General features: G+C 44.8%; 1 protein-coding gene and 1 non-coding gene across 2 annotated transcripts; both read right to left on the reverse strand.

The window, feature by feature from the left end:
* Positions 1–5,667: 5,667 nt before the first annotated feature.
* Positions 5,668–27,277, reverse strand: LOC104347131 (ATP-binding cassette sub-family A member 10-like). Its single transcript, XM_009952079.2, has 38 exons — positions 27,176–27,277; positions 26,588–26,798; positions 26,014–26,172; positions 25,663–25,763; positions 24,627–24,853; positions 24,161–24,299; positions 23,609–23,794; positions 22,744–22,891; positions 22,064–22,235; positions 21,437–21,495; positions 20,915–21,025; positions 20,651–20,826; positions 20,196–20,315; positions 19,692–19,830; positions 19,469–19,559; positions 19,007–19,146; positions 18,253–18,372; positions 17,886–18,081; positions 16,971–17,137; positions 16,109–16,236; positions 15,607–15,744; positions 14,946–15,059; positions 14,480–14,650; positions 14,011–14,121; positions 13,250–13,375; positions 12,397–12,453; positions 11,854–11,945; positions 11,276–11,396; positions 10,349–10,466; positions 9,810–9,901; positions 9,255–9,433; positions 8,581–8,656; positions 8,211–8,305; positions 7,634–7,753; positions 7,312–7,449; positions 6,958–7,037; positions 6,822–6,877; positions 5,668–6,217 (listed from the first exon to the last, which is right to left on the reverse strand). The coding sequence occupies exons 1-38, from the start codon at positions 27,275–27,277 to the stop codon at positions 6,119–6,121; spliced, it is 4,875 nt and encodes a 1,624-aa protein (XP_009950381.2). The 3' UTR covers positions 5,668–6,118.
* Positions 11,047–11,118, reverse strand: TRNAM-CAU (transfer RNA methionine (anticodon CAU)). The gene has a single exon. It is a non-coding gene; the product is annotated as a tRNA-Met (tRNA).
* Positions 27,278–27,315: the final 38 nt, after the last annotated feature.

Here is a 27,315-nt window from a genome sequence, read left to right on the forward strand (position 1 = left end):
CATGTCATGCCCTCCCACCTCAGGCTGGAAGAGTCACAGAATCACAAAATCACAGAATGTTAGGGGTTGGAAGGGTCCTCGAAAGATCATCTAGTCCAACAGGTGCAGGACACCCCCATGGAGGGCGTTCAGGGGGGGACACAGAGCTGCTGATCTCTGTCCCTCCCACTGAGAGAGTCCGCATCCATTTGCCCCTCTAACTGCTACAGCCAGTCTTCCAGGAAAGCCCCAGGACAGATTTCTTGCAAACACAAGAAATCAGATGTTGTGCAATCATTTGCTCAGTGGAGCCCATTTCTTTCTTTTCAGTCCCTTGCGAGAGGCAATTATGAGTCCCCATGTGAGATGTGGTACAGTCCTGCTACATAATGTTGGCAGGAGTCTTCTGTCCTGTCCTGAGAGGGGGAAAAAACCATAGCAGTTTCAAGGCCAGTTATTTTTCAAATTAGAGCCAAAAAAAAAAAAAAAAAAAAAGTCTTGCTTCTTTTTGTCGTTCTTTCTGATTTCCTACTTAGCATCCTGAGAACCCTTTAGAGGATTTGCATTTAGAACATGAAATGAACTTCTCACAGTGAGGCCAAAGAAAACCAAGGTGTGTGGGTGGAGGAAGCTGTGGCCCATGCCAGCAGCCACAAGTAGATGTCCTCAGCTGCCTAAGGTGAGGCTGAGCACTGCCTCAAATCCTCCTCGCATCCTATGTGCTTATTTTACAGTCAGATAACGAATGTTTGCTAGGACTGGGAACACAGACAGTATTTCCAGTGCAGCCCAGTGCAGATCTTGCCTCTTAGTCCATCTTTGGATACAGTACTTAAATTAGTGAAGAAACCTAAAAAAGACTCTTTACAACCTAGTCCTGACAGTACTACCTCCCTTCAGGACAGGGAATTGCTTCCATCAATTACCTCCTCGGAGACCTGCTGAGCCTGATGTGTGGTTGTCGGAGGCTGGGATCTCACCAGGGTCTGGGGCAGGTGATGGTGGGCAAAAATGCTTTCCTTCGCATGCCTGGATGGGATCTTAGGTCGTCTTGGCAGGTTTTGCGGTTCAAGAAGCTGATGGTTGGGCTGGCTCTTGGCTCTCAAGGATGTGGGACATGGAGCGAGGAGACTATTGGGAAGAAGAGAGTCGCTCAAAGCGAGGGGCAGGCTGGCGTGGCCACCTGCAAGACAGCTGATTATTTATGGGCATTGTAGGTTCCTGTAACAGCAGCCATTTACCTGGGAGAGACAAGGTGGTTGATGGCAGTAACAGTTCTTCCAGCAAACCTATGGTATTTCACTGCCGTAACAACACAGAAGGCAGTGTTGCAGCATGGCCCAAATCCATGGGAAGGATTTGCCTTTGGCATCTGGGCTCCCACTGTTATCCATCAACCATCTGTGACCCAACCCAAGGCTTCCCCAGGGACATTAATTACTGGACTAGATGGCTTCTGATATTTTCAAATATGCAAAATTCATTCAGAAAAGCGTAAGACCCTACAGGAGGGGTGTATTTGGTCCCCATGGTGGTGGCATTCACCATGACCACAAAAACACAGGTACATTTCTAGCTCAGCTGCTGCACAGCCCACGTCCCCCCTTACCTGTCTGTAAAACACCATCTGATATCTCTGCCAGGATGAAGATGCACAGGAGCAAACCAGACACCTCCATTTTGCCTAGAACCTAAGTTCATGAACTTGTTATCATTCAGGCATGATCTAATTGAAACATCGTGGCTTACACAATCATCTCCTCCCCCGTTCCCTGCTTCCACTCTTTTAAAAAACGTTTCCTGCTTTTTCCAGCTGGACATGCTATCCTTCTGCCTGCTTTGAAGTAAATATTTTGTTGGGTTTGGCTGCTGTCACAGCTGCACATGGTCTTCTGCCTGATATTTTATCCATCTGCTGCTAAAGAGAATATTTTGAGTTGAGAGTCTCAAAAGGGTTTTGAGGTGCTGAGTAGAATTAGGGAGTAGCAATGCAAGAGGAAGTTCTCCTTCTCAGCTTTCGCATGCATGGTAATTCGAGCTGAAATGCCATCAAAATTAAATACTCTGAGAGATGCTTGTTACAACATCCTGGTACTCACGGGCTGCAAAGCGGAGAGCAGACGCTGGTTGCCGTTAGCTGAGGACCTGATACACCCTGTTCACCCCCTCCGTGGTTCACATGTTGAGGTGTAATCCAACCCCAATTTCCTCTTCTCTCTCAAGCAAATGGAAAAAGAGAATTGGACTCCCACGCCGCTGAGGTTGCCAACACCTGCCTTGCCTCATTTCTTCTGTTTGGAGAACATCTGGCTCTGGTCTGCGACAGCCATGTGTGGCCAGTTGTGTGCACGGGAATGGGCTGTGCTTGCTGTGATAAAGCCTCTCGTGGGTCTGCCGGCCGGAGAGTGGCGTCTGCCCGACTGGAGAGGCTTGCTGCCCTCACGACATGGAAGACCACATGTTCATGGTGCCTTGTCTTCCAGAGCAGACACAAATAACTTTCTATTTGATGCCAGTCCTGTCACCTGTTTTTTTTTTTCCTCCCAGGTTGCTCTGAAGAAAGGATGGGTTTTGGTCAGTTGAGCTATGGGATCTGGAGGTGCCTTCCCAGGAGAAAGCGTGCCTGACCGTGGCACTGCTGCTGTGACGGGGGGCTACAGGAGGGGCTGTGAGGAGCTGCACGGGGCTGGGGTGTGTTGCCTTTACCCTGCAAGGTGTCTGCAGGCAGGACACCGTCTTGTGGGCCACACAGACAGCCCTACTATGGGCTTCCTGCAGGACACCAGTCCTCTGCTTAGTATCGCTTGGCTTTACCCTTCTCCTACTCCGCAGAATTTTGTCTCAGCTATTCTGAAGCTTGCATCACTACTTTTTTGCGAAGTTCCTTAAATTCTTAGAAATATCCCTTTTTGATGTTGTTTACTATCACTTATGGGGAATTGCTGAACGAGCATTTGAACTAGACAACGTTCATATCTCCGTTCACAGCTGTGAGAGGACGAGGAGATGGAGAAGCCCTGTCATTCCTGTCCAGACATTTCTCAAATACCACTTTGCTCCCCAAAAACTTGCAGAGTGAAATTTTGTCCCCGAGCTCCCAAACCTTGAGTACATAACGTGTCCTGGTCCCCAGCACTCAGAAACTACCAGCTGGCGTTGTTTTTCTCTCCTAACCTGAAAGGCATAGGCTGGTTTTTGCTGTCCCTCCAGGATGCCCATTTGGGGCACAGTGCTTGGGGACCAGCACTGGAGGCTGCTGGTGGTGAATGCCCCTTTGTTGCTTTGCTGCATAAAGAGGGCATTATTATATCTAATAAATAAGAATCTCGCTGTTAATAAGACTAAGTTGTTGCAGGAGTTACTGTGGGGAACATGCAGCACCTGCAGCAAGGTCCTGCCTTACCCACTTTGTGCTGGGACGATGGATGCACCCTGCACCTTGGCCAACATGCTCTGCTTCAGGTTTATCAGCAAAGACACCGTGTACACGGAGGGCCTGTGCTGTGCTGGAAAACAAGGAGAACAAACAAAATGTTAGGCCAGTTTTGGAGCTGGTTTGCGTGCTGGAGCAGGGTACTTCCCACGGGGTTGCTGCCAGCCCCTGCAAAGAGCGGGTAGAGCAATTGCAGCTGCTGGTGGATGGTGTTTCCCTGCAGCCCTTCAGCTCCGGGCAGGGGAAAGGAGAGAGGCGGAGGCGACTGCTGAGGAGAATATTTAAGAAGCCAGTTCATTTCCAGGAAATATCTCTGTTCCCCCCGCCCCCCCCCCAACGGAAAAGCAAAGTCCTCATGAACTTTTTGAGAACTTTTGTTCATTCCCTCTTGCCAGCTAAGCTCTGCTTTGTGCTGGTGACAGAACTCCTTTCTCCAAGCATTGGCCATGGGCCAGGACCTGGAAATCTTACTGTGTGATGGCAATGCCACGAGCCCTGTCCCTCTTCCCTCCAGGCTGATGTAAAGCCCCGCCACCAACAAGCTTGCCTTTGGGGGACTCTCTCTGTGTCCTCCTTCTCCTCCTTGTGCAGATGACGATGGAGACAGCTCTGTTTGCTTCATCTTCCCCTGCAATGGAAAGCCCCAAGTATCACGGAGAATAATCTGTCAAACCTGTGGTAGCGGAGGGTGAAGTGGGTTGGTGGTAGTTACTTAGAAGAAACAACTGTGCAAACGGTGTTGGAAGGAATAGCCAAGGCAGGAGATGCTCTTCACCCCGGAGAAGGGAATTCAGTTGCCACAAGAAGATTTCACACCTCAGTTCTGCTCTCTGCCTTCTCCTCTTCCCTGTATCCCAGTGCACTCCTCATCCCCTCCCCAGCTCCCAGCGATGCTCTCTCTAGGACAGGACTTGTTTTCTGGGGCTTTCATTACTGTGTGCATCTTTACATCATTCAAAGACCTCAAAAGGGACCTGGCCCCCTCGTGCTGTGTGGTAGAAAAAGAGATTTCCTGGTTAAAGAAGCAAGGGTTTGTGTGTAAGAGCAGAGATAGTAGGACAGAGGAGACAGAAGCCAAGTCCACCCAAACCAGTAGCCACCACAGCAGAGGGGTCCCTCTCACCAGCAGCATCTACAGAGGTGTAAACCATGAATGCTGATAAAAAAACCATGCAACAGGAATGAATTATATAAACTGTCGTTATATCAGGAGGCTCATGACTTGAGTTTGCTGCTGCCACTGATATCCCCAGGGCACTGAATGAAACTCTTCCCTTCCACCAAGTTCCCATTTCCCGCAGCTCCGTGTATGAACAGGTGACCAAAACGTTCAGTGATTTCACTTCCCCTTTTCCCAGGGGTGGGGAGTAGAGATGGAGCTGTTGTGCAACCGGAAAGCAAATAACCGTGATTTCTCTAAATATGTATCCTCCAACTGCCAAAATATATTTTGAAGCTGAGTGGGGAGCATACACAAGCAGTGATTGCAACACAGCCACTGCTGCAGATTATATAACCAGAATGGGACTGAATATTTTCTGTGAGAGTTTTAACTTTTGCAAATGAGCTGGGCATTGGGATAACACGTGCCTGAGTGGTCAGGAGGAAGATCGTAGAATCAATAGAATAGGTTGGGTTGGAAAGGATGTTTAAAGGCCGCCTAGTCCAGCCCCTCTGCAGTGAGCAGGGACACCTTTAGCTCGATCAGGTTGCTCAGAGCCCCGTCCAACCTGACCTTGAATGTTCCCAGGGATGGGGCTTCTGCCACCTCTCTGGGCAGCCTGTGCCAGTGCCTCACCACCCTCATTGTAAAAAAATGTCTTCCCTGTATCTAGTCTAACTCTACCCTCTTTTAGTTTAAAACCATTACTCCTTCCCTTACCACAACAAGCCCTGCTAAAAAGTTTGTCCTCATCTTTCTTATAGGCCCCCTGTAGGTAGTGGAAGGATGCAATAATGCCTCCCCGAGCCTTCTCTTCCCCAGGCTGAACAAGCCAGGCTGGCTTCCAGAGGGAGGAGTGACAACCACTCGCGCCAGCATGGAGGGAGGGCAGGGATGAGCACACCCGCCGAGCCAGGCTGCCTGAGATAGTAAATGTGAGGGACTACAACCGCCTGGCCAGCAGCCCTGGGCCCGCTGCAGCCATCTCCATCCCTGGGGAAGGAGTTTGAGCTGCTCGGCTGCTCCTGATGATCCACAGCAATGATGACGTTAGAGGGTGTAACTGTGGTTTCTATAGACACATTTATTGGAAGGGTGTAAAAATAGAGTGCAAATTTCAGTAAGATGTATTTAAACACATCATAGGCAAATAGTCTCACACACTGGTGAGAGAGGAGTCCAGAAGGTTGGCAGCGTGTCCAGATTCCCTGATGCACCCAGATCCACTGAGCAAAGCAGAGCCTCAATCCCCAGAGACGGGTTATGACCCTCTGCTGCACGCTGCTCTGCTTGACAAGAGCTCTCACCAGTTCAGGTGCTATTTCATCAACCAGCCTTTGGAAATGCAACTTGGGGCAGGGCTCAGTGTTGACACCTGCAGAGTCCTGGTGAAATGTCTTCTGCAGCAGAGATGAGACCTCAGCTGATGCTTACTGGAAAGGCAGAGCCTGTTCCTCCTCTTTGTGGTACACTGGTAACGGCAGTAAGTATGTGCAGTATCATCTCAGTTAGGTTAGTACGGAGTAATGTGTAAATGGACATCTTTAACAGTCCTCCTGCTGAAGTTGTTTCCATTCAAAAGCTCCATCCGAAGTCAGATCAAAATCATCCTTTTCCTGCTCTCGGGAGAGTTCCAGAAACACCTGAAATGGGCAAGATAAAACTCTGATTATTTCTCTGACTTTCACTGGGCACTGTGATACTCCTTTACAGGAGGTACAGCTCTGCAACCCCTCTGGGAGGTATGTGAAGTAGCTTTATGTGGGGAACACATAATCAGTAACTGAGACTCCTCTGCTGTCTGCTACAACCTGCTGAGAGGCACCGGCTGCCCATCGGTACATCCGTACAGTAGGTTTTACCCACCAGTGGGTTGACATAAACATTCCTCATCTTTGCCACCAACCTTATGCGAGCAGCAATAACCTGCTGCTTCAGGAGCAACCGTAGAGGCTGGGCACGGGCATCTACCAAGGGCATCCATCCCTTGATTGTGCTGCGTGCATATCTCGGGTGAGCGGAGTCAGGCAGTAATACTTTGCCTAGGCTTGTTCCCACCATGCTAAATCCCAGCAGTGAAAAAACCAAACCATTTTCCATCACTTTCCCAGCAGAGGACACCTCACCCACCACCCCCAGGCGGCTTTTTGGTGGAGCAGCCTTCTGCCACTGCACTGGCCCAGGTCTCGCTGCAGTTTCTGTTCCTGCTCATGCCTTCGCAGCATGTCTAGCCTTGAAATCACCTACCTGAGCCAAAGTATTCAAAGAGAAGCTGTACTCCTCGAGGTTGAAGTTTCGTTTGACTGTGGAGAAATGGAAAGAGAGTTGAAAATTAGCAGTCTGTGTTCCACCTTTCCAAGAAGTCATCTTGTCTTGCTCTTACCTTCCTCTAGCTTGGAGAAAGAGCGAGACAGGGGCAGTGCATCTTCCATTGGGACCTTGTAGACTATCAATGAGTGGAACCTTGAAGAAAAAGAAGAAAAGATGATTCTTGCTCTGTCTTGAGGTTCTGGGATCAAAATGTTAAGCCACGCTATGAGGTGGATGTATGGACTTTTTGCTGCAGGGATCACAGCAGGGTTGGATGTGATGACATTATCAAATCAGATCCCCATACAGAGACTCTGAGCTGTTCACCACTCTCCAGCTGAGCTCCTGTGTCTGGCCATCACCCTGGGCACATTTTTAGGGATGAGATAGTCTTGAAGCCACCACGCATCCCGTATTTTATAGTTACCGCTCCTGACGGGCCGCGCTTGGGAAAATCCTCAAAATCTCAGCATGGAGATCAGTGTGCTCTGGATCCTTGACTTTAATTTCCAGTAGATAGCCTTTGCCAAACTTATTCTTCAGGTACTGAATGGAACCGATGCACCTGCAGGGGAGACAAGAAAAAAAAAGGGATGACAGTGTGAAGTCATTGGTGCTCCTTCCCAAATTGTACTGCCGTGAAAGCACAGGGAGCACTTCACAAAGCCCAGGGTGCTGGGCTCAGACAGGTGAGGCTGGAGCAGAGGTCCCTGTCGCTGCATGGACCGTTTGCCAGCTCAGACACGCACCGTAGCTGTCCGGACACCATGATGGCCACACGGTCGCACACTGCCTCTGCCTCCTCTGTGTGGTGCGTTGTCAGGATGGCTCCCGTCTCCTTGGTTTTCAGAGCAGCTCGAATCATTTTCCTGAGGACCAGAGGCGGGTAAAAAAAAAAAGAAAAGCTAACAACTCCCTGGGAATATCAGAAACATTTTCTTATACTTTTGTCCCTTTAAATGTCTCTCCCCTAAAACAAATATAAAAACTTTCCATACAGCAACTTTAGACTGACGTGCAGCACAATGTAATACTTTGAAATAATGGCAAAAAATATTTTTGACCCAGGTCCCTTTATGAATTCTTCCAAATCCCTTACGTGACTGTCCTAAGGTTTGCAACAAGGATGAAGGTTAAATGGCTTTTCTCTCTCCTTGCTTATGCTTTAGCTGGAGAGAACCAGGAAAATGGATTTGCCAATAAAACCATTGGCACGTGATGAGCAGCACTAACCACAGATGGGGTAAAATGCTTTTTACCTAACCTTAGGCATCTGCTCTTGGCTTCCAACCACCATGGTGGCACAGTGCCTGAGGTCCCACTCACCAGACACAACGCTGCCCGTTGAGGTCCATGCCAGTTGACAGCTCGTCTAGGAGCAGGACGGCGGGGTTGCCCAGCATGCACAGTGCGAAGCACAGCTACGACAAGGAGAGGGGTTTGAGCTAAATCTTTTATGGTCCCTGGCCCTCTACCTACAAAGAGCTGCGGACGGTGTAGCTCTGTTTATAGGAATCAAGGTTCCAACTTATAGAAGTGGTTTTGGAAAAGGCTCATATCCATCACGCCACCGTGGGAAACATGATGCTTTCCTGGGCAGCTCAGAGCACAGGCAGGTCCCTCCACTCACGGAGGGGATTTTTGATTTGCGCTATGAACATCACTATATGCTCATTATAGGTAAAACAAAACACACCTTTCTGGTTATCCCAGCAGATAGTTTTCTTGTTTTTTTATTTAAATAGTCTTGAAGCTGCAGAGCATTCACTATTCTGCGGGGAAATGAAACAAGTGAAAAAAAGAACATTTTTGTTATTCCCAACTCAATATTCTCATCAAGGATTCCCAAAATGATAAGAAAAAGGAAATTTCTTCCCCTTGCTCTTGACTTCTACTTGTTTTCATTAAATATTTATTGTGTTATTAAAATGTAAGTGGATATTTGAAGCAAAATCTACTGAATAAGCCACAAGCTCTCTTCTAAACCCATCATCAGTGTCAACAGCATTATAAACCCATTCCACCTTGCCAGTGTCAGCTGAGCAGGCAGTACTTAAGCACCCTTTCTTCTGGTGCCAAACTATAACATCAGAGATTTTAGAAATGCTTCCTAAAGATAACATACTTAAAAGGACATTAGTGGTAAAATTTATCCCCACTAAATGCACTTAGACAAATTGGAGATTTTCTTAACCCGCTCACTTAATCAAGGCATTTAGCACAAAATCTCTTTTGCAGCTCCATTTCCTGAGTTTCTTTCAAGGTTGCCTCTGGCTCACGGTGAATTTTGAATATTCTGGTCCCCTCCCCATGCCCTAGGACTAGGGGATAAAACATTGACCAACCCCTGGAAACACCCTCTGTGCACACCGGTTGACAGCAGCAGACGTGTCCTTCTTGCACACCCCTTTCACAGCCGCGTAGACCCGCAGGTGCTCATGCACGGTGAGGTCTGGCCAGAGCGGGTCCTCCTGCGGGCAGTACCCCAGGAAGGCCGGCGCGTGGTCCTGGAGGTGGAAGGTTGCTCCATCTCCCCTCTTCATCAGCACCTGCAGAACCAGGCTGGTCAGTTTGCTCTCACATAGCCTTGCCCAGATACAAGGGTGTGGTTCAGAGGAAGACTATGGGCTTCAGTGGGATTTAGGCCAGGAAACCCAAAGTGCAAGGGAGTGATTTTGCAACCCTCATTCACACGGTTTCCAAATATAAACGTGGCCAATTAGGGCAGATGCAACTGCTTGTCAAAGTTAGAAGAAGCTCACAATATTTTTTATTAACACGTTATTTAATTTAATAGCACAATGAATTCAGCTAAAACCTTGATTACTAATAATGCTTTGAAAATAATTATAGCTTAGCCTAGGTGCAAGATTTTCACCTGCACTTTTATCATGGATCTATCCCTGCTCTCCGGATGCCTCCTACCTGTCCAGCAGTCGGTGTCATCTCTCCAGTAATCATTTTGATAGCTGTGCTTTTACCAGCTCCATTTGGCCCCAGAAGTCCTAATACTTCTCCTGGAATCAATACACAATTTCTTAGTACTACTCCCCATTCAACAAATATATCAGGCACAGCCCCACAAAAGAAAAAGTATTAAAAAGAGCGTGCTAATGTCAAAGATCAGTATAAACATATGCTCTGGGAGCCTATAGTGTTTCAGTTTTAACTGATGGTGTGACTCTGAGCTTTACTCCCAGGTCTCTTAGAAGCCACTGCTGAAGCAGATCCTGGAGAGAAAGTGCGATGTTATTTTAGACAAAGGAGACTCAAAAGTAACTGATAGGATGCATCCACGTCACGTTGTTCATTAACCTCCACTACAGACTGAACATGCCTTAACGGCAAAGCAAATAGATTTGACCTTTCCGTGCTTGCTCAGATAACTGAGAATCTGCAGAGAAGTAACTCTGGGTACAATCGGGGGTCCAAAACATGTCTAGGAGAACAGTTCCTGTTCTCACCTTTTTTAACACAGAAGGAAACATTTTTGGTGACCATTTTCTTCTTCTTCTTAAAAACTGAACCAGCTTGCTTCTTTTTATACTCCTTGCACAGGCTGCTGACAATAATGGTTGATTTCTGAAAGTGAGGAGGAAGAAGAAAGATTGGTCTATTGTATTGGATAGCATTAAATCTTCAGTAATATTTTTCCATTACAAAAAGCAGAAAACCTTCTGAAGATCTTTGAGTTTGTTTTATAGTTCACTGAGAATATGAGGTGCAACAGGACACTTTATTGTCCACGTTCCTCTTAACAGATTTCTTCTCTCTTTTAGAATCACAGAATCATTTTGGCTGGAAAAGACCTTTGAGATCATCAGGTCCAACCATTATCCTAACACTGCCAAGCCCACCGCTAACCCATGTCCCTAAGCACCGCATCTACGTGCCTTTTGAACACCTCCAGGGATGGTGTCTCCACCACCTCCCTGGACAGCCTGTTCCAATGTCTAACCACTCTTTCAGTAAAGAAATTTTTCTTAATACCCAATCTAAATGTCCCCTGGCGCAGCTTGAGGCCATTTCCTCTTGTCCTGTCATTAGTTACTTGGGAAAAGAGACCAACACCGGCCTCACCACAGCTTCCTTTTAGGTAGCTGTAGAGAGCAACGAGGTCTCCTCTCTGCCTCCTCTTCACCAGGCTAAAAGCAACACCACCTAGCAGAGGATGGTTTCGATCCATCGACCTCTGGGTTATGGGCCCAGCACGCTTCCGCTGCGCCACTCTGCTGTGTGTGATGAGGTCTGTGCTGTACATTTGGGGTTTTGATTTTCCCAGTGAGAATAATACAGCCAGAGCACCGACCTGCACTCATTGGTGATTTGTTTTCACCAGTGAGCTTCCTACTGGTATAAGAGAAAACGAGAAAGACAACACTGAGTCTGACCTCCTCCTGACTTGGAGCTGTTATGGCATTTCTCACTGCTGCTCTTTCAGCTTTAACATCTTCATCTTCCTCTTCAAGCTCCTCAGGGTGCTGGTGGCCGCTTTCTCTTCTTGGGGAGATCCTACAAACCCATCAGATTCGACTTCTTAGCATTTTGTTCTTTACCGTTGTTCTCCACTGATGCGTTTTGGATAGATTGAGAGTTAGTGTCCCTCTGGTTCAATGTTTCTTGTGGGTTTTTTATTACTTATTACTTTTAATATTTGTAATCTTTCTGTGTTGTACAAAGGACCAAGCTGTTACATCCACACAGCACAAGCAACACCACGTGGAGGTACTAACAAGCTTGAGAGCTGTTTCCTATCATCATAGCAGTGTAGTATTTAAGGGAGTATTTTAGTTGTAAAAAACCACCAGTGTTGAAAAAAAATATTCAAAATATTAAAAAATTTAAATATTAAAAAAAATATTTAAAAAGGCAGTGATATCGGATCAAAATGTTGTCTTTAAGGAAAAGCAGTGTGGTAGGGGTTTAGATCTTGCATGTGTCTGTGGTGCACATGTGTATTTATACAAACCTAAATATTGGGTCCTTTCTCAGAACTGCTCTTCCATATTTTATCTCCAAATATCGAAGCAGAAAAACGAAACCCACAGAATGGATATAAGGCTGAAAAAAAAAAGAGGTTGCCAAATTAATAGCCTTGCCTTCCATCCTACTATGGCTGAAACTGAGAAGATGATGACAGTGTTACAAAATATGGGGGGGGGGAAACACAGTATGCGAAAGTAAGGTCCATTAACATCTAAACCCAGGGTAATCCTGAAGGCTGTGAACTCTGCTGTCACTTACCAACACTATAGAAAACACAGATGGTAGAAGAAAAACTCAATTCATAAAATAACAGGGCAGCATTAAGCGATCTGGGCTTATTTCATTTTCCCTTCCCCATTTCAAAGGAACGAGGTTATTGTCGCACAGAGGTCAATCTGTCATCCCGACCCACCGAGATCCTCCTGCATGAAGCGAGCTCAGGGCTCTTGCCTGCTTCCTCATAACTGAGGATGGGGTTCAGGAGACACACATTCCTAAATGAAAGTAATCTTTAATGTTTTCTTACTGCAAAGACAGCTACTAGTACATCATTCTTTGGAGTCATCATGTCTTGTATAAAAATCTGTAAGAATAAAAAAAAAGTACAGAATGAAGATCAATGATTCTTTAGTATAATGTTAGCTAATTTTGAAAGGTTAAAAGCAAACAACAAGTTCTTCAAAAATGTACAAAAGTTTTCAATTTATCCAAAATATTCAACATACAGATGAACAAATACAGCTGTTTGACTTTGGGCATCCCAGTCCTATACCAGAAAATGTCACGGCACTCAGTACATGTATCAGACTCTTGTTCTGGGGGTAATGGCCTGTCATAGGAAAACATCTGGTCTGGTCTCCTCTGGGGTCCCAGTGGGGAAGAGGTGGAGGTGAGGGGTAGACAGGATAGAGGAGTCTCTTCTATTTGGACTTCATTCCTTTATGGCTTATAAACAGCCTTGCACATAACTGGAAGGTTTTGCTAAACTCTTAGCTGACTTTCCACAACCACCCTCAGCTGACATGGAGTAAGGCGCCTTGTAGGTAGTCTTAATTCTCGCTTGGTTTCCATGCAAAGTCAGATGCATAACCCGTATGATTGTTCAAGCGAAGCTACTTGACTCTGCATGGAAAGAATTAAGAGTGCTTACCTAACCTACAGTCACAGCTCAGCTGCACGAGAAGTAGCCCCTAGCCATAAGGAACAGCTAGAAAAATTAGTTCTGATCTGAAATGGCCATTTGGAGAATCCCACCCATAAGAGGAAACGAATGAGCCTTCCCAGAACGTGCCATGCAGTTACCACCAGACTTTGCTCACAAGGACACACAGGTGTGTTTTATGGTGGGGTGCCCCTCCTTGCCCAGTGCCACCACTTACCTCCTGGCAGTGGATCGTTACACCTAGCAGTGGATACACGGGAATCAAGAGAGACAAAACATAGAGGGAGGCTCGACGACTGGAGAAATCCATGATTCTGCTGATGATTAGAGAAACAAGGCAGACCTAAAAATAAAATAAGAAGGTAACTTAGCTGATGGGAAGGCTTACGCTCCTCACTGGTCTTAAAAATTGTGTGGATCTACCTCTTAAATTCCCTGTTGAATTTCTAAAGATGGACAAGAAATATAAAGACAAGAAACAGTAAGGGTTCAGGAGGTCCTCAGCCTGAGAGTAGGCTGCTGATTTGGGCCAGCCAGGCAAACTTCTTCCCAGACACAGGGCTACTTCAGGCAGAAGAATAAAGCACAGGATCCCATCCTGTTCTTTCTCATCCCAGTTAATGCCAAATAACCCATCTCATTCCAGGTCAGGCTCAGGCTATCTGTGTCTAACCTGATGGCTCGTGTCTCAACGCCTTATATCTGTTGGATGTGAGGCGTCAAATAGAGTAATAAATAACTTTTTTGCCTCCTTTCCTGCATCAGCTCAGAGTAGATCAAAGCATTTCCCTGTGCCACAGCAGGACTGTGGGAACAGAACATGGTGATATGAATTTAATATAGAATTGACTGCTATAAAACGCATGCTGGTATTTATGTTTTACATCTATACTTGACGTTTTTACCCCTAGTTCATCCTTAAGATGTCAAAATACATTTCTGTAAACCCTACAGCACATTGTCTAGCCACATGCTTACCAATATCAGCACGAAAGACCAAAAATCACGGTTCCTTCCTTTGTGAAATATGAAGGAGATCAAGTAGATCAAGAGAACGATAGAAATTCCGTAGCCAAAAGTACCCATGATCTACAGAAAAAAGAGCTTTCATTGGAGAAAATGGAGTGATCTGACAACCATAAACCTATATATAGCAACGTGTTTCAGTTTTAACACTCATAGGTTAAGATCAGGGCATTCAGAAATTACCCCAATTTTACTGCTAAGTGGAAAGCAGTATATTAAGGCAATATTTGTTGCCTTTTATTTCTATCTGGGGAAACCCAAACGGTAGGAGGTGAAATAAAGAGAAGGTCAGTAAGCATCTGGGGATCCAGAGGTGCACCAGCACCATCTGCACCCTTGGCATCTCAGCTACCCCTACACGTGCTCCGAATGTTACCCCAATCCCTCCCTAGCGAACAGCAATTATCAGAATGGGATGTACCAGAAAGAAGAAGCTCTCGATGCTCCCAGAAATCTTGTTGCTCATTGTGAACTGAAGCCCAAACATGGAGAAGAGAAGGAGCCAGCACAGCGGGATGTCCACCAGTGCCTGGCCACACCAGTATGCTGAGGGAAAGAGCCCTGAGATCCACAGCTGAGCATGAGCTTTCACCTGGGAAGGGACAATGCAAAGGGCAGTTTATTGTTGGTGCCTGGTTGGCCAACTGCACCCATGGGAACGGGTCCAGGAAAAAAACCCAAACAAACCAAACAGCTGTTACCATTGTGATACTGGGGTAAAATTCCACCTCTTTTTGTCTTTTAGCATTTTGTGCTGACTGCAAATCTTCTCGTGGCCATACAGAGAAAAATGCCTCAAGCTGCCCATCATATTCAAATATCCTTCTGGCAATGCAATTGTAATCCCTTCTGCCCACCCCAAATCTGCTCCATTTCAAGGAATTTACCTTGTAATCCTGTGTGTAGCCCATTGCAAAGTGAGGAGGAAAACCAGGGAATAACACCAGCATATAAACAAGGTAAAAAGAAATAAAATAATCCCAGAATGGTGAATTATTCATCTGAAAACAGAAGAAAATAACATTTGTAGAAAACATCCGCAGTGTAGAGGCTAGATGTCACAATTCATCTTACTGCATTTCTCATGAAGTACAGGGCAGCAGGAACACAAAGTGGGATTTCAAACCAAATATTGGCAGGAGGAAGGTTTTCTCCAAACCATAGCCCTGCAAAGCGCTTGCCACTGGTGAGGAGAGATGGCTGGTGCAGGTCGCACTCCTCCATCACAGACTTGTGGTGAGCTGTCTCTTCTGTCAATTGATGGGCCGCACCTCGGATAATGTGACGTAGAGAATAAGCAACCTCCTGAAGAAACCCTCCCAGCCACCCTCTCCATTCAGCAACCGTCGAGAACCACAAGGGAAAAATCAGCTTCAGTTTTCCTGAAGTTGAATGTGATTGTAGCTGTAAACCCACCTTCCTCGGTGGTGGCTCTGGAACCGACAGCCCCACGTGGCTTCCCATTAAAATCTGGTGACTTACTGAGACTGTAAGCAGATTTAAGAACTATTTTCTGACACCTTCTGGCTGGCAGGCTCTGACACTTACAGAGAAAAATGGGTGACTCCAGATTCGAATGTGCGTGGTGGAGTTGAGGGCTCTCAGCAGAGCGTTGCTAATGACATTCACAAGCACTGGGAAGCAGTTGATGGCCTCCAGGTGGCATAACACGGTAAACCTGTAGCTCTTCAAAGAGCAAGAAAACAAGGTGAAATCTCGTGGCTTTTCTCATGTGCAGTGAAGCAGTACGAAAGGAGTGTACCAGGAGAATCCAGGCCTGAAATTATTTTGTTTATGCCTTGTTTGCTAAAAAACAAATTATGAGGTATTATAAGTCTGTATAGCTGTGCTACAAAAATGTAAATTTTGAGGCAGAGGACAAGGGAGACAAGGTCTCCTCTAGCAGGTAGTTTACTGATTAAAACACTTTCAAATCTTTCTACCTGTAGGCCTTATTCAATAGGGCCATCACATAGCTAGAGCTGACGGAGGCGTCCTGCTTAATTATTCGGTAGTTGGGCAGAAACAGGAGGAGAATAAATATCCTCACCTGACCTTTGCGAGACACTTTTATAGCCCCATTGTGTTTTAGTTCCTCTGTGATATTTTTCTTGCTTGTTATTTCCACTGTGAGATCTTGGCTTTCAAGCATGTGGACGAAATCTTCAATGCCTGTGCCTGGTGTGAAAGCCAAAAGCAGAGGAATCAGAATACTGAACAACAAGAGAGTCTTTGATAGCTTGATTTTTTTAAAAAAATCCATGACCACCAAATAAAACCAGAGAAAACTTAGTAACTGTGGACATCAGGCAGCACATATGTGGTGGATCATTGCACGCTATTTTTCGTGAAGTTAATGGATTTCAGCCTCATTGACTGAATTTTTGTATTGTCATTTTTTGGTTTTCTGCCTTTGCTGAGTTGCTGTGAAATGTATTCTCCTTTGTGATGGTCTGATGAAGCTGAGAGTATCATAGTCTGGCCAAATAACATAAAAGAGCATCCACTTATAGGGATGTTGAAGGCAAAACTCTGGAAGTAGACCATTAATTTGACCCAGCATTAGTGAGCCCTTACTGGGGTATGGTGACTGGTTTGACACTTCCACACTCTGAAAACACAGGGATTGTTTGGATAGAGGTCTGGATTTGAGGCAGGGAAAGAACTGAATCCCTTCTTATCTGCTATGATGTCTTTTTTCACACCATGGCATCAGGATCTCACCAGCTGCTGAAGCCAAAGCTGGCTTCATTCACAACCCTTAAAAAATGACGATGCCTATGCTTTTCTGTCACAAAAAACTTCATCACCCCTTAGATCCCCTACAACCATCTGCTCTTTCACTTATTTTGCTTTGCAACAGCAAGAAGCCCCAGAATAGGAAAGGATGAGAAAAGGCTGATTCCCCTCACCCGTGTTGTTGTGGACCAGGAGGCTGGTTGTCTCCGAGTAAGCCCTCTTCCCCAGGGGCAAGAAGTACCGTGCAGACGAGAGCTCCCAAGTGCTCACACTCTGCCAGGCAGCAATCAGGGACAGTTGCAAAACCACAGGAAGCAGAAAAACCACATAGAGCAGCAAACTACATTAAGAAAGAGATGAATAAACACTCTGAAAAGAGAAATTCAGCAGAACTCATTTGCATGTTGGGAACGGTATGCTATATTCAGGTTACTCAACACTCTTTCTGTTACAAATTTTTGGCAATTTTGTTTTTGGAAGTTTCAAACCACAATAATTCACAAAGGCCCTCAGAATCTAGCAGGGAGAGGACCTCAGATCTGGAGTGTTCAACTTTCTAGGGCCATGAAATGCCTTTCAAATTTCCTTAAGATACAAGTTCTCATAAATCAGCATCTCCCTTCTGTTTCTTGTGCCCCATCAGGAGATGCCAGCTTGAAGACCAATGGGGCTAAACGATTTCAGACACTGGCAATATGAGAGAAGTTTAAAAAAAATTAAAGAGGAATACTGAAAGTAGTATTTTTCCCTCCTTTCTCTGTACACACTAATTTATTTTAAATCTTCCTTGTCCATCTGAAATAAAAGTGTTTCTAAACGATTCTTTTCTTCAGAAAGAAAAAGGGTTTCCCTTGTATAAATCATTCAGTATAGAAATGAAAATGTACAAAAGGGAGATTTTATATTAGTGGCACTGGAAAGGAAGCAGCTTTCCTCTCCTCTGAGTGCATATTGCCAAGATCATTCATAGCCAAGACCTGATATCCATTAATCCAAACACTCATTGAAACGGGGGTGAGAAAATTGTCCCCGCTGCTGTGACTGTGTCCAGTTCCAGATCTGCAAGAGAGAATCACTTTGGTACTCACATTGATCGCAGGATTTTCACCGAACTCATAAGCTTGAAGAAGTGCACCCGTGCCACGGCAGAGACCTGCTGCCTCCAGAGCGCCAAACCGCTGAGTGTTGCCTTCCCAGTGTCTGAGAGCAGCAAGGAGCCCGGCTCTGTCTCATCGGGGCATCGTGGTCCTGCTTCTGCCCACTCCTCCCCACGGACATGCTCATCTGCAGAGAGTTTTCCACGTGCACGTTTATGTCTAAGACCAGGTTCTATGTTGCAACGTATGAAAAATTAAGAGCCACCTAGTAATCAACTGTTGGAGGCATTCGCAGGGGTAATTGCAAAGTAGCCATTCTCTTCGGCTGCGGATTGTATATTTGCAGCCACGATTGTACCTTCTTGGTCCACTGTGTTTTCTTCCTCCAGTCTCAGAAAGACATCCTCCAGGGTCATTATGCTAACTCCGTAACTGATAATTCCCTGATCAGAGCAGCTGTCGAGGCCGCTGAACAGATCTGCAGGACAGAGATAACACAAGTACCTTCAAGGTTTCAAACAGGAGCATATATCTCCAGAACAGACTTTGTTTCAGCTGCGCCAACCTGACTGGAGCATCTCCAGTGACAGGGCAAACAATCAAGCAGCGAACTGCCAGGATACAAAGGGTCTGGAGGAACCCAAAGCTGCCAGATCTGTAGCTCTTTGAAGATGTTTTTCTACTTAGCACCGGCATTTCAGACCATGCATCCTCCAAGGCAGTAGGGCTGTGGGACTGTCAGACTGAACGTGATGGACACGGTGAGTGAGGGTCTGCCTGGAGCCGCTGCAGGTGTGGAGTGGTACCTGTTCTATGGAATTTTCTCTTGTCACTATCTTCTCTTCCAACAGAAAGAAAAAGAAACTCTCAGTAACACACGTAGCCCAGTTTATCCTGCTAAGATTTTCATTACAAGCAGTAGAAAAGCGTTGGGTGTACGTTTTGATCTTAAACATATGGATGCTAAGATTGTAGGGGGAAAACCAAAATACAACAGTTTTAAAATCCTTTTGTGACTCCTGTAGAAAATCTCCCTCTTAATTTAACTTTCCCCACATTTGTGGTTATCTTTTCTCTATGGACTCATTCTCAATTATGTTAGTATACTTTACCTGGGAATTTATTCAAGTTTTCTAGTGGTAGTTTATATCTCAGCTCATATTGACTGTGTCCTGAGAACACGACATTGGGGATGTACCATTTAACCAGAGACGTCACATTTTCTAAGTCACAAGACTCACTGACATGGATCCTGTTCAGTTGAAAAAAACCCAGATGCTTGGTTTTGAAAAACAAAACAAAACAACAAACAAGACACAACTAAAAAAACAAACCCAAACAAAACCAAACCCCCATTGTATTTGCTAGGATGCACAAAAAGAAAACTCTAGTCTACTTCATTCATTCCTTTCTCTGGAGTAAAGTGCTGCTCCACTTAATTTAACTGAACGTTAATTCAGTAAATTTTCTTGTTTTGATGACATCTGCTCTATGGTTTCCCCGTTACAGTCATTCTCATGGCTCCTTCTACATGGATGTTCCCAGATACCATTAGTTGGGGCTGAAGTAGATACCTTAAATGATAGGAAATCCCCCATTTTTTCTTCAAGAACAGAGAAGAACCGACACACTTTAGCCTCCCATGTGAGATGAAAGCCTTGCGGTCTAAAGAAAGAAAAAGCCAAAGGAATTTATATTGTAGAGCAGTTCAAAACTTTTTTTGGCAACTGAACCTCACACAGGATTTCTGCTCCAGGGTTATTCTGCAGAGATGCTATAGGCTGAGCCTGTGCTTACCTGCGAGGATATCAGCCTCATCCGTGAACCGGGTACTGATCAGGATCACTCGTCCATCTCTGTGCTCCTTGAGGAGGCTCCACACCTGGTGCCTGGAAAGAGGATCCAACCCAGCCGTTGGCTCATCCAGGAACAAAACCTGCACAAAGGATGAAATCGGACATTCCTCATGTCAGGAGCAATTGTTCATCTTTTGGTTTTGATGTTCTCCTGACAGCCCCTGGTCCTCAAGGCGAGAGACTCAGGCCACCTTTAATGCAAGGGCAGCTATTCTGGGAGGTGTGCAGAGGTCAGGGAACTACCTGTGTGCTTTAAAGCTAGGTTAGCAAGATGGGTTATGAAATTAACAAAATGAAATTATTAAATTTATCAATTTTAATAATTATGATCACTTTAAAGCATTCTGAAATCATGCATGGACTTGTAGCCAAGTACATGCATAAAGTCTTAGTTGTGCTGGACCTGAATATTCCCTATATTACAGAGCTGTGCCTGCTGCTTTACCTGGGGGTTTCCAAGCATGGCTATTCCAATGGATAACTTCCGTTTTTGCCCACCACTCAGTTTCTCAGCTTGAGTGTCTTGAATGTTACTGATATCCAGCAGTTCCAAAATATTCTGCACCTAGAACAGCACAAAAATGTCCGTTCTCAGCACTAGTTGTCCTTCCATCCGTTATTAGCCATGAAGGAGAGCTGTCTGGGACTGAAGGCACAGTTTCTAAGAGCGTGTACCAAGGTTTCCTTGGGTTGAGCAGAGAAATCACTGTGGTTGCATCAAGCCAACAATCTTGCCTACTGACCTAGTCAAAGCTCAACACCAGCTTTGATCTTCAGAAGATACAGCCATGTGGACCCTTTGACCTTCCCAGCGCAAAAGGAGCCTCCACTGAAATGCGGGATTTGCCTGTGGCCTCCCATTGCTGCGCAGTGACGCGTTTCAGGGGAACACGCACTTACCTCTCGCTCTGCCTCTTCAGACTTGATGCCCTTGATTTCTGCAAAAGCTTTCAAATTTTCTTTCACTGTTAAGACTTCAAACTGTACATTGAATTGTGGGCAAATGCCAATCATCTCTCTAATCTCTTCCCTATCTCCTATTTCAGAGAGTTTGTAGTTGTATATGGTTGCAGAGCCTGCAGGGATAAACAGGATGAGGTGGAATGAACTGGTCTTTACAGCTTTTAAATCAAGCCCACCCCATCCCACCATTTACCACCCTACCTTCAGAAGGCGAAGTGAGCCCACTGAGCACGTTTAACAGTGTTGTCTTTCCAGCCCCACTGTGGCCGAGTAAGGCAGTGATCTGACCCTCGTAAATATTTAAAGACAAACCTAGAAGGAAAACAACATCAAGTCTGGGAAGGAATGAGGTTGGACTTGCCTCTACTTATTGTTGAAGGCAAGGCAAATCAAGAAGTATAAGAACCAAGTAGCCAAAAGTGGATTAAGCCATGTAGAGCAAAGTTCTGCAAACCTTTGACTAAAGGCATAAGAAGCTGCTCTGTATTTAACAGAAAAGACAGAAATACAACGATAGAAAAAAAAAGAAATCTTCTCTTTAGTCTTCTGAAAAAACGGAAAAATCAGTAAAAGCTGAACAAAATAGTAATCAGTTGCATCAAATAGTATTTTACATAAATTTTCAAGCCAGGCAGGTATTGTTTTATTTCTTTGACTGACTGAAATGTTTGCACAACTGGTTTTCCTCATCTTTAACAGGAATCAATAGCACAGCTTTCATACCTCTTAAAGCTTCTGTCTTCTTGCCCTTCTTTTTATATGCTTTTTTAATATTGTTGAGCCTAAAAGGAAGGTAAGGAGGGTATTATTTCAGGGTTCCTGTAAATACCTTTCCCTGGTGCCCTTTTTCATTCCTATGGGCCTTAATTTAAAATGACAGAAATGGCATGAAAAGTAAGAGCTACCGGGAAGCGGCCCCACGATTTAGCAGGGTTTGGCATGCTCTGCACACAGGCGTGAGCGTCGCTACCTGGCACACCATGCTGGAGCACCAAGCCTTGCAAAGACAAGGTCAAGCCCACTGCAACAGATGGCTGTTTTACAACAGACTGCCCTCCACGTTCTCCTTGTTGATATTTAACGAAGCCCACAGCAAAAAAACTCTGTTATTTTTTAATCTGAATTTATCCAAATGTCACCATTAGTGACTAGCCTGAATTATCTAATTATCTCACCTGCATTTATCTCTAATTTTTCTCTGTGAAACAAAGTATTTTGCAAGAGCCTCATGAACATGAAAACTGCCTGGATAAGTAAAACCAAGCTGATGGCAGAAGCAGAGGTCTGTGGGTGCTTCAAACCCAAGCTACCCAACCCAAACAGCACGAATAACAATTCTTCTCTCTTAACCTGATGGCCTCTTTCCCTATGAATTCGGGAGGCACCGGCTCTATGTCATCACCAAGAAGCTCCTCGGGGCTCGCTGCTGTTCTGGGCATCTCCCTGGCGGAGACTCTCCTGCTTCGCATCCAGTATGAGGGCTTCAGGCAGAAAAAAGGGGGATCTGGGATGCCATATTTGCCTGACAGGAAAGCAAAGAAGATGACCTGTCATCAATCAAAGCCACAACCAAGATGCCGTCCTAGACTGAACATTTAGGAAGTTCTAATAAGTACTTGGCTGCCTCAAAATTGGTACTTTGTCTAGTTAAAGAAAAAGTTTTGGAGCTGGGATAGATGAGACAAGAAGGTTGGTTTCAGGGCTGTATCTAATGAATTAAGTATTTTACTTAATGAATTAAAATATTGTCCCACACATTGTTACACTATTTTCTCATAAACAGTTAAACAGCAGTATAATTAGAGAGAAAAAACACTGAATACTTTGTTGTCTTTGATTTGGGAATTATCAGTGCGTACCAGGGATGGAAAAGTCACTCAGCTACATAATACATATTTTTAGCCCAAAACTATTTTGATTGACTCAGAATGGAGAAGCTCATCATTTCCTTGAGGAGCTATTACCCACAATCCACATAAATCAAAAGTACAAAAGAAGAATGTATGATCATAAGCATAAATCGTACCTACCTGGCAGAACTTTGTCGAAATACATAGCTAACAGCATGTACAAGACTGAGTCAAAGACCAGCATAATGTAAGTCGAAAATAAAAAGTATGATTCCTCCATAAGATTAGACAAAGAGAAACCAATTCCATATTTTTCTAAATGGAAAACCTGAAATAAAGGACAAAGAAGAATAATTTCAGGAAATCAAATATTAAATAACTAGAGCTAGAAAGTGTTGCTCAGACATATGGAGATATGGCTGATGGAAAACTGAGAAACTGCATAGAATTATCCAAAGTGGGGATGGAGGCAGGATGGCTGCAGCAGAAACCTCGAATTGTGTTTGGACAGTCTCTGTTGACAGCAAGAGCTGCTGCAGCGAGAGGGGAATGACCGGGCAGTGAAGAGCTGATGTCCCCAAGTCAACTCCCGCCTCCCTGGGGTCCAGCCCCAGTGGATAATGGTGCTGCTGTGTGTGGCAATGGGCTCTCTGGGGCATCCTTGGGTTCATGTGGACACCGCAGAAGTGCACAATAGCAGATTATTTGTGATGAGAGCTGTGGTTTTCTTTGCATTCGTTGGCTTTTTAAATGGGGGAATGGGGTGGGGGCATTGGAGGCCCCCTTTGCTGTCCAACAGCAGCTCAGCTCTCATGGAGATTTCAAAACAGGACATGGATATGAATGAAAAATACCTGAAGATTTCACAGACGTGGCAAAGCTGGTCTTTCGAAATGAGGACTATGACTTTGCCTTTCCCTACCAGCAAAGTATATCAGGGTCTTTTATTGCCACTGCCTGTGACAAAAAGTACTCTGTCCCCACTGAGAGCACCCGGGACAGCAAGCTATTGGGAAGGGTCAGCTGCAGAGGTGATGCATCATACCTTCGCAATGCCGGCATTAAAGGCGAAAGGACAGAAGAGACCGAGAAACCACTTCAATGGTTCTGGAAGATTCTCTATCAGCACTGCGAGGCTCAAGCATCCAAAGAGAAAGGTGATGAGGAATGCCATGGAGCTGGCAAGTTTGGAGGTCCTTGAGAGGGAGCAGAGCATGAAAACCAGGTGGATCTGTAAGAATAGAATTTCCCTTCAGTCACTGAAGGAAATAAGTATCTTTAACAGTAGCACTTCCATTTGCCAGGCAAAGGGATCAGTTGTGAGCTGTGTCCGTATAATAAAATACACTAAAGTCCTTCTTGGTGGGTTGATCTAAGTTTCACGTCAAGTCTTCTGCAGCCAACCTGCTGCCTGTCAGACCTTCAGGCTGCCATTCAAATCACTATTGCTGAGTCAGAGAATCCACTCAATTAGTGTGACCGTGCAAAGGATACAGAGCCCTGAGCCCTGTGAAAAAGGCTCTGGAGTAGTGTTTAAGCTCATCAACATAGTAATAAATCATGGGGTGAGAAAATCTGGCTTTCAAACCTGACTTACACATGCTAGGCCATACAGGAAAAACAGCAGTGAGACTGCAGGGAAGCTGCTGAGGTTGAAAACATCCTGCACCAAGAGAGCTGTCAGCAGGCAGGAGAGGACCATCACATAAACAGCGTACAGCAGACTCCAGGAGAGCCTGAGGATGGAAAGGTGGCATTACACTTTCATTTAATTAAGAACTGCTGTTACAACTTCACCTGCATGCCAGACTATTTTAAATTAAAATATTAAGTATTCCCCAGGGTCAACTCATTCATACTCTGTGCAGAACAGAGAGCACGACCCACCTTAGGAGGAAGTACCCAAGGAAGAAGAATATGCCTCTGCCATGCTCCACCCTTCTAGTTTGTCCTTAGAATACTGGAGAAAACTTATGAACTCATTTAACTTATTAACTCATCGCACTAAGGCTCAAGAGTGTACTGATTTTTGGCAAACATACTTCAGTTAAAAAAGGACTCACCAAAATGCAATATCCTGCAGCCCCATAGTTTTCATCAACACTTTGAGCTTCTTCTTTTCTCTTGTGACATTCGTCGATAAGACACACATGAATGGAAAGAAACACATCACGATAGTAATCATGAAATGACTGTACTCTAATGTAATCGAGTAGATGACGCTCCGGGACTTCATACGGACACCAGCAATTGATTTCATTTCTTCCCAAACAGAACGATTTGCCACCACCTAAAGGAATTCAAGGTCAACATCTCAGTGTTTAATTATTTTCGGCAGTGACATACATTATATAAGGAACCTTCTGATTCATCAGCCCTATTTTTTTTTTTTTTAACGCAGCTTTATAGAAAACATCAGCAAGTAATGCAATAAAGCCCTATGGGGGGGGCTCATCTGACTCACTTGTGTCTCTGCACCTCGGCTACACTTGTCTATCGAGAGACATAAATCCTTCAGCTCAGCCAGGGTAAGGATCCAGACACACAAGTGGCTCATGCTCCCCAAGGCCCTGTTTCTCTCCCCAGGTATGAAAGCAGCCTGAAAGGCTGGAGGTGCACAGCCAGGTGGAATGACCCCTACCCTGGTACCCTTTTGAGGAACAATTTGGAAAGGAAAGACAAGAAACAACAGACATGCCTGCTTTGAAACCAAGCCATCCAGCAGACATGCATAGCACCCCAGCCTCCTGCAAGAATTGCCTTTTCCTTGGGATCTGAGAAATACTCTAAATCAAACAGTGGTGTTACACTTGGTTCCTAGCCTTTGAGAGAAATTGTCCTTTTGTAGAGAAACAAAAGTTAATACAAATCTTCAAAATTAAATCAAAACCCATCATTTCCTTCAGGAACTGCTGATTACATTCAGGTTCCCACTGTCGCTGCCAATAGTACTCAGATGGCTGGGTATTTTAAAATATTGTTTTTTCTACAGAATTTTTTGACAAGCCCATCCCTTGCTATTGCCACAGAACAACTTATCTTTCCTGGACCAAGTTTAAGGTAAAAGCACACCTACATCACTTCATAATTTTGATTTACCTCTATAATAGCAGCATCAATGCTGGACTGCAGGGACAGGAAGCCTTTGTACCAGTACTTTGGGCTCTCACAGTAATGCTCTGAGAAATTGTAACAGGTATCTGCAAGGGTGAAAGGTTAAGGGCATCACACGTAAGAGCAGTGAAATGTGGCTGGTTTTCGCTACAAAAGCTGATGATAAGCATGTGCATGCACTATGGGAAACTATTCAAATGGATAGTGTCCCATTGACAAAAAACCCCACAAAACCCCCTATTTATTAAATTACTTAACATATATGGATTATTCCAGCAAAGCAATGCCTATCCATGTCAGGCAACCACCCGCCCATAGATTCTCATTTTCTATTACCTATGTATCCAAAGTTGTCATTTGGAATAATCACATTATCAACAGGAAACCTGAGGTGATAGGAGAAGTTGTCCTTAAATACAACCCCTATAATTTCCTTATTCGAAATCCAGGCTTCTTCCAGAGCTCTCTCATTTTCCAGTGCCTCTACTTTTATACCTGTGCGGTGTAAGAAAAATATTGCAATGAGTTGCTGTAGGTCTGGAGATGTGTGCACAGGCACTGGGTGTATATTCTGCTTTTTTGGCATTGCAACTCTCCTCCATTCCAGTTCTCCTCACTGGACAGGGTGGCACCTTATATACTTCATACTACCAGCTGAGAAGAAGTGCACCTTGAAAGAATGAACCAAGGTGTCTTAACAGTATTACTGCACAGAGACAGAGCTTTACAGCTCAGAAGCACACACGGACCTCACCAGTAATCTAAATATTAGAGAAGTAATATTTGTGAGAATTGAGGACTTGGGATGGATCTTCCCTGCTGGCTGAAGACACTGGAGAACCACTAAACATGATACATTTATAACAGGTTAAATAATGACAAAGCTAAATATTTAAAAAGCAAAACTTACCTTTCATTACGGAGTTCAAAGTCACTTTATTCATTATCTGCCTTGTGGTCACGGTGCTGGGCGTAAAAGCAATGGTGACCCCAGTGGCGTTATAGGCAGGGCCGTCTAACTGCCCGAGGTAGCTGTAAGGCACTTCGGGGTAGCGGGTGTTCATCGTGACCTCGCACACTATGTACATCAGCAGCAGAAAGAGCAGAGACAGCATCCACTCCTAGGTAAGGGGGAGAGCAGAGAAGAGAATTTAACAATGTAATGCTGTAAGAGCATGTTCTCGGCGGGATTAAACACAAACAAGAGGCACTCAGTCACGCTGGTTTCTTCTATGTTAAGCAACAAACAAGGTCTTTGCATTGTGCCCAACGTCTCAGCAAATTACTCTGCTCGAAGAGCCCATCTGTGTTCTTGTTCGTCACATAAAAGACAGAAATACTGTAAGTTAAGAAAGTAAAGTATCAAAGTGTTCATTACCCATCAGGCTTTTCAAAAATACCTTAACTTTTAATTTTACCAAAAAAAAATGGGCGTACAGGAGCAGGCAGGGATTGGTCATTCTCAGTGGTTAGCTTTTTTCTTTTATTCTTATCTTACCTGAAAGCTCTGCATCTTCATCCTCCACTTGATAAGTACATTTTTCCACAAGAGAATTTTAGTTTGCTGGAATACACTCGTATTTCTCTGAAGTGTCCTCATCTTTGAGCCTACAAACAGTTTTTGTTGAAATTACTTTC

The sequence above is a fragment of the Leptosomus discolor genome, chromosome 15, assembly GCF_034619465.1.
Source record: "Leptosomus discolor isolate bLepDis1 chromosome 15, bLepDis1.hap2, whole genome shotgun sequence".
Taxonomy (NCBI): Eukaryota; Metazoa; Chordata; class Aves; order Leptosomiformes; family Leptosomidae; genus Leptosomus; species Leptosomus discolor.

What these genes read in the sequence shown, in the direction of transcription:
- LOC104347131 (XM_009952079.2), bottom strand. Translation starts at nt 27,277, where the DNA reads ATGAGGACACTTCAGAGAAATACGAGTGTATTCCAGCAAACTAAAATT. An exon ending in GCTCACTTCGCCTTCTGAAG is followed by an intron (nt 20,827 to 20,914) that starts GTAGGGTGGTAA and finishes TTATCCCTGCAG; the next exon opens with GCTCTGCAACCATATACAAC. An exon ending in TCGAGAGCTTCTTCTTTCTG is followed by an intron (nt 14,122 to 14,479) that starts GTACATCCCATT and finishes TTTTTTCTGTAG; the next exon opens with ATCATGGGTACTTTTGGCTA.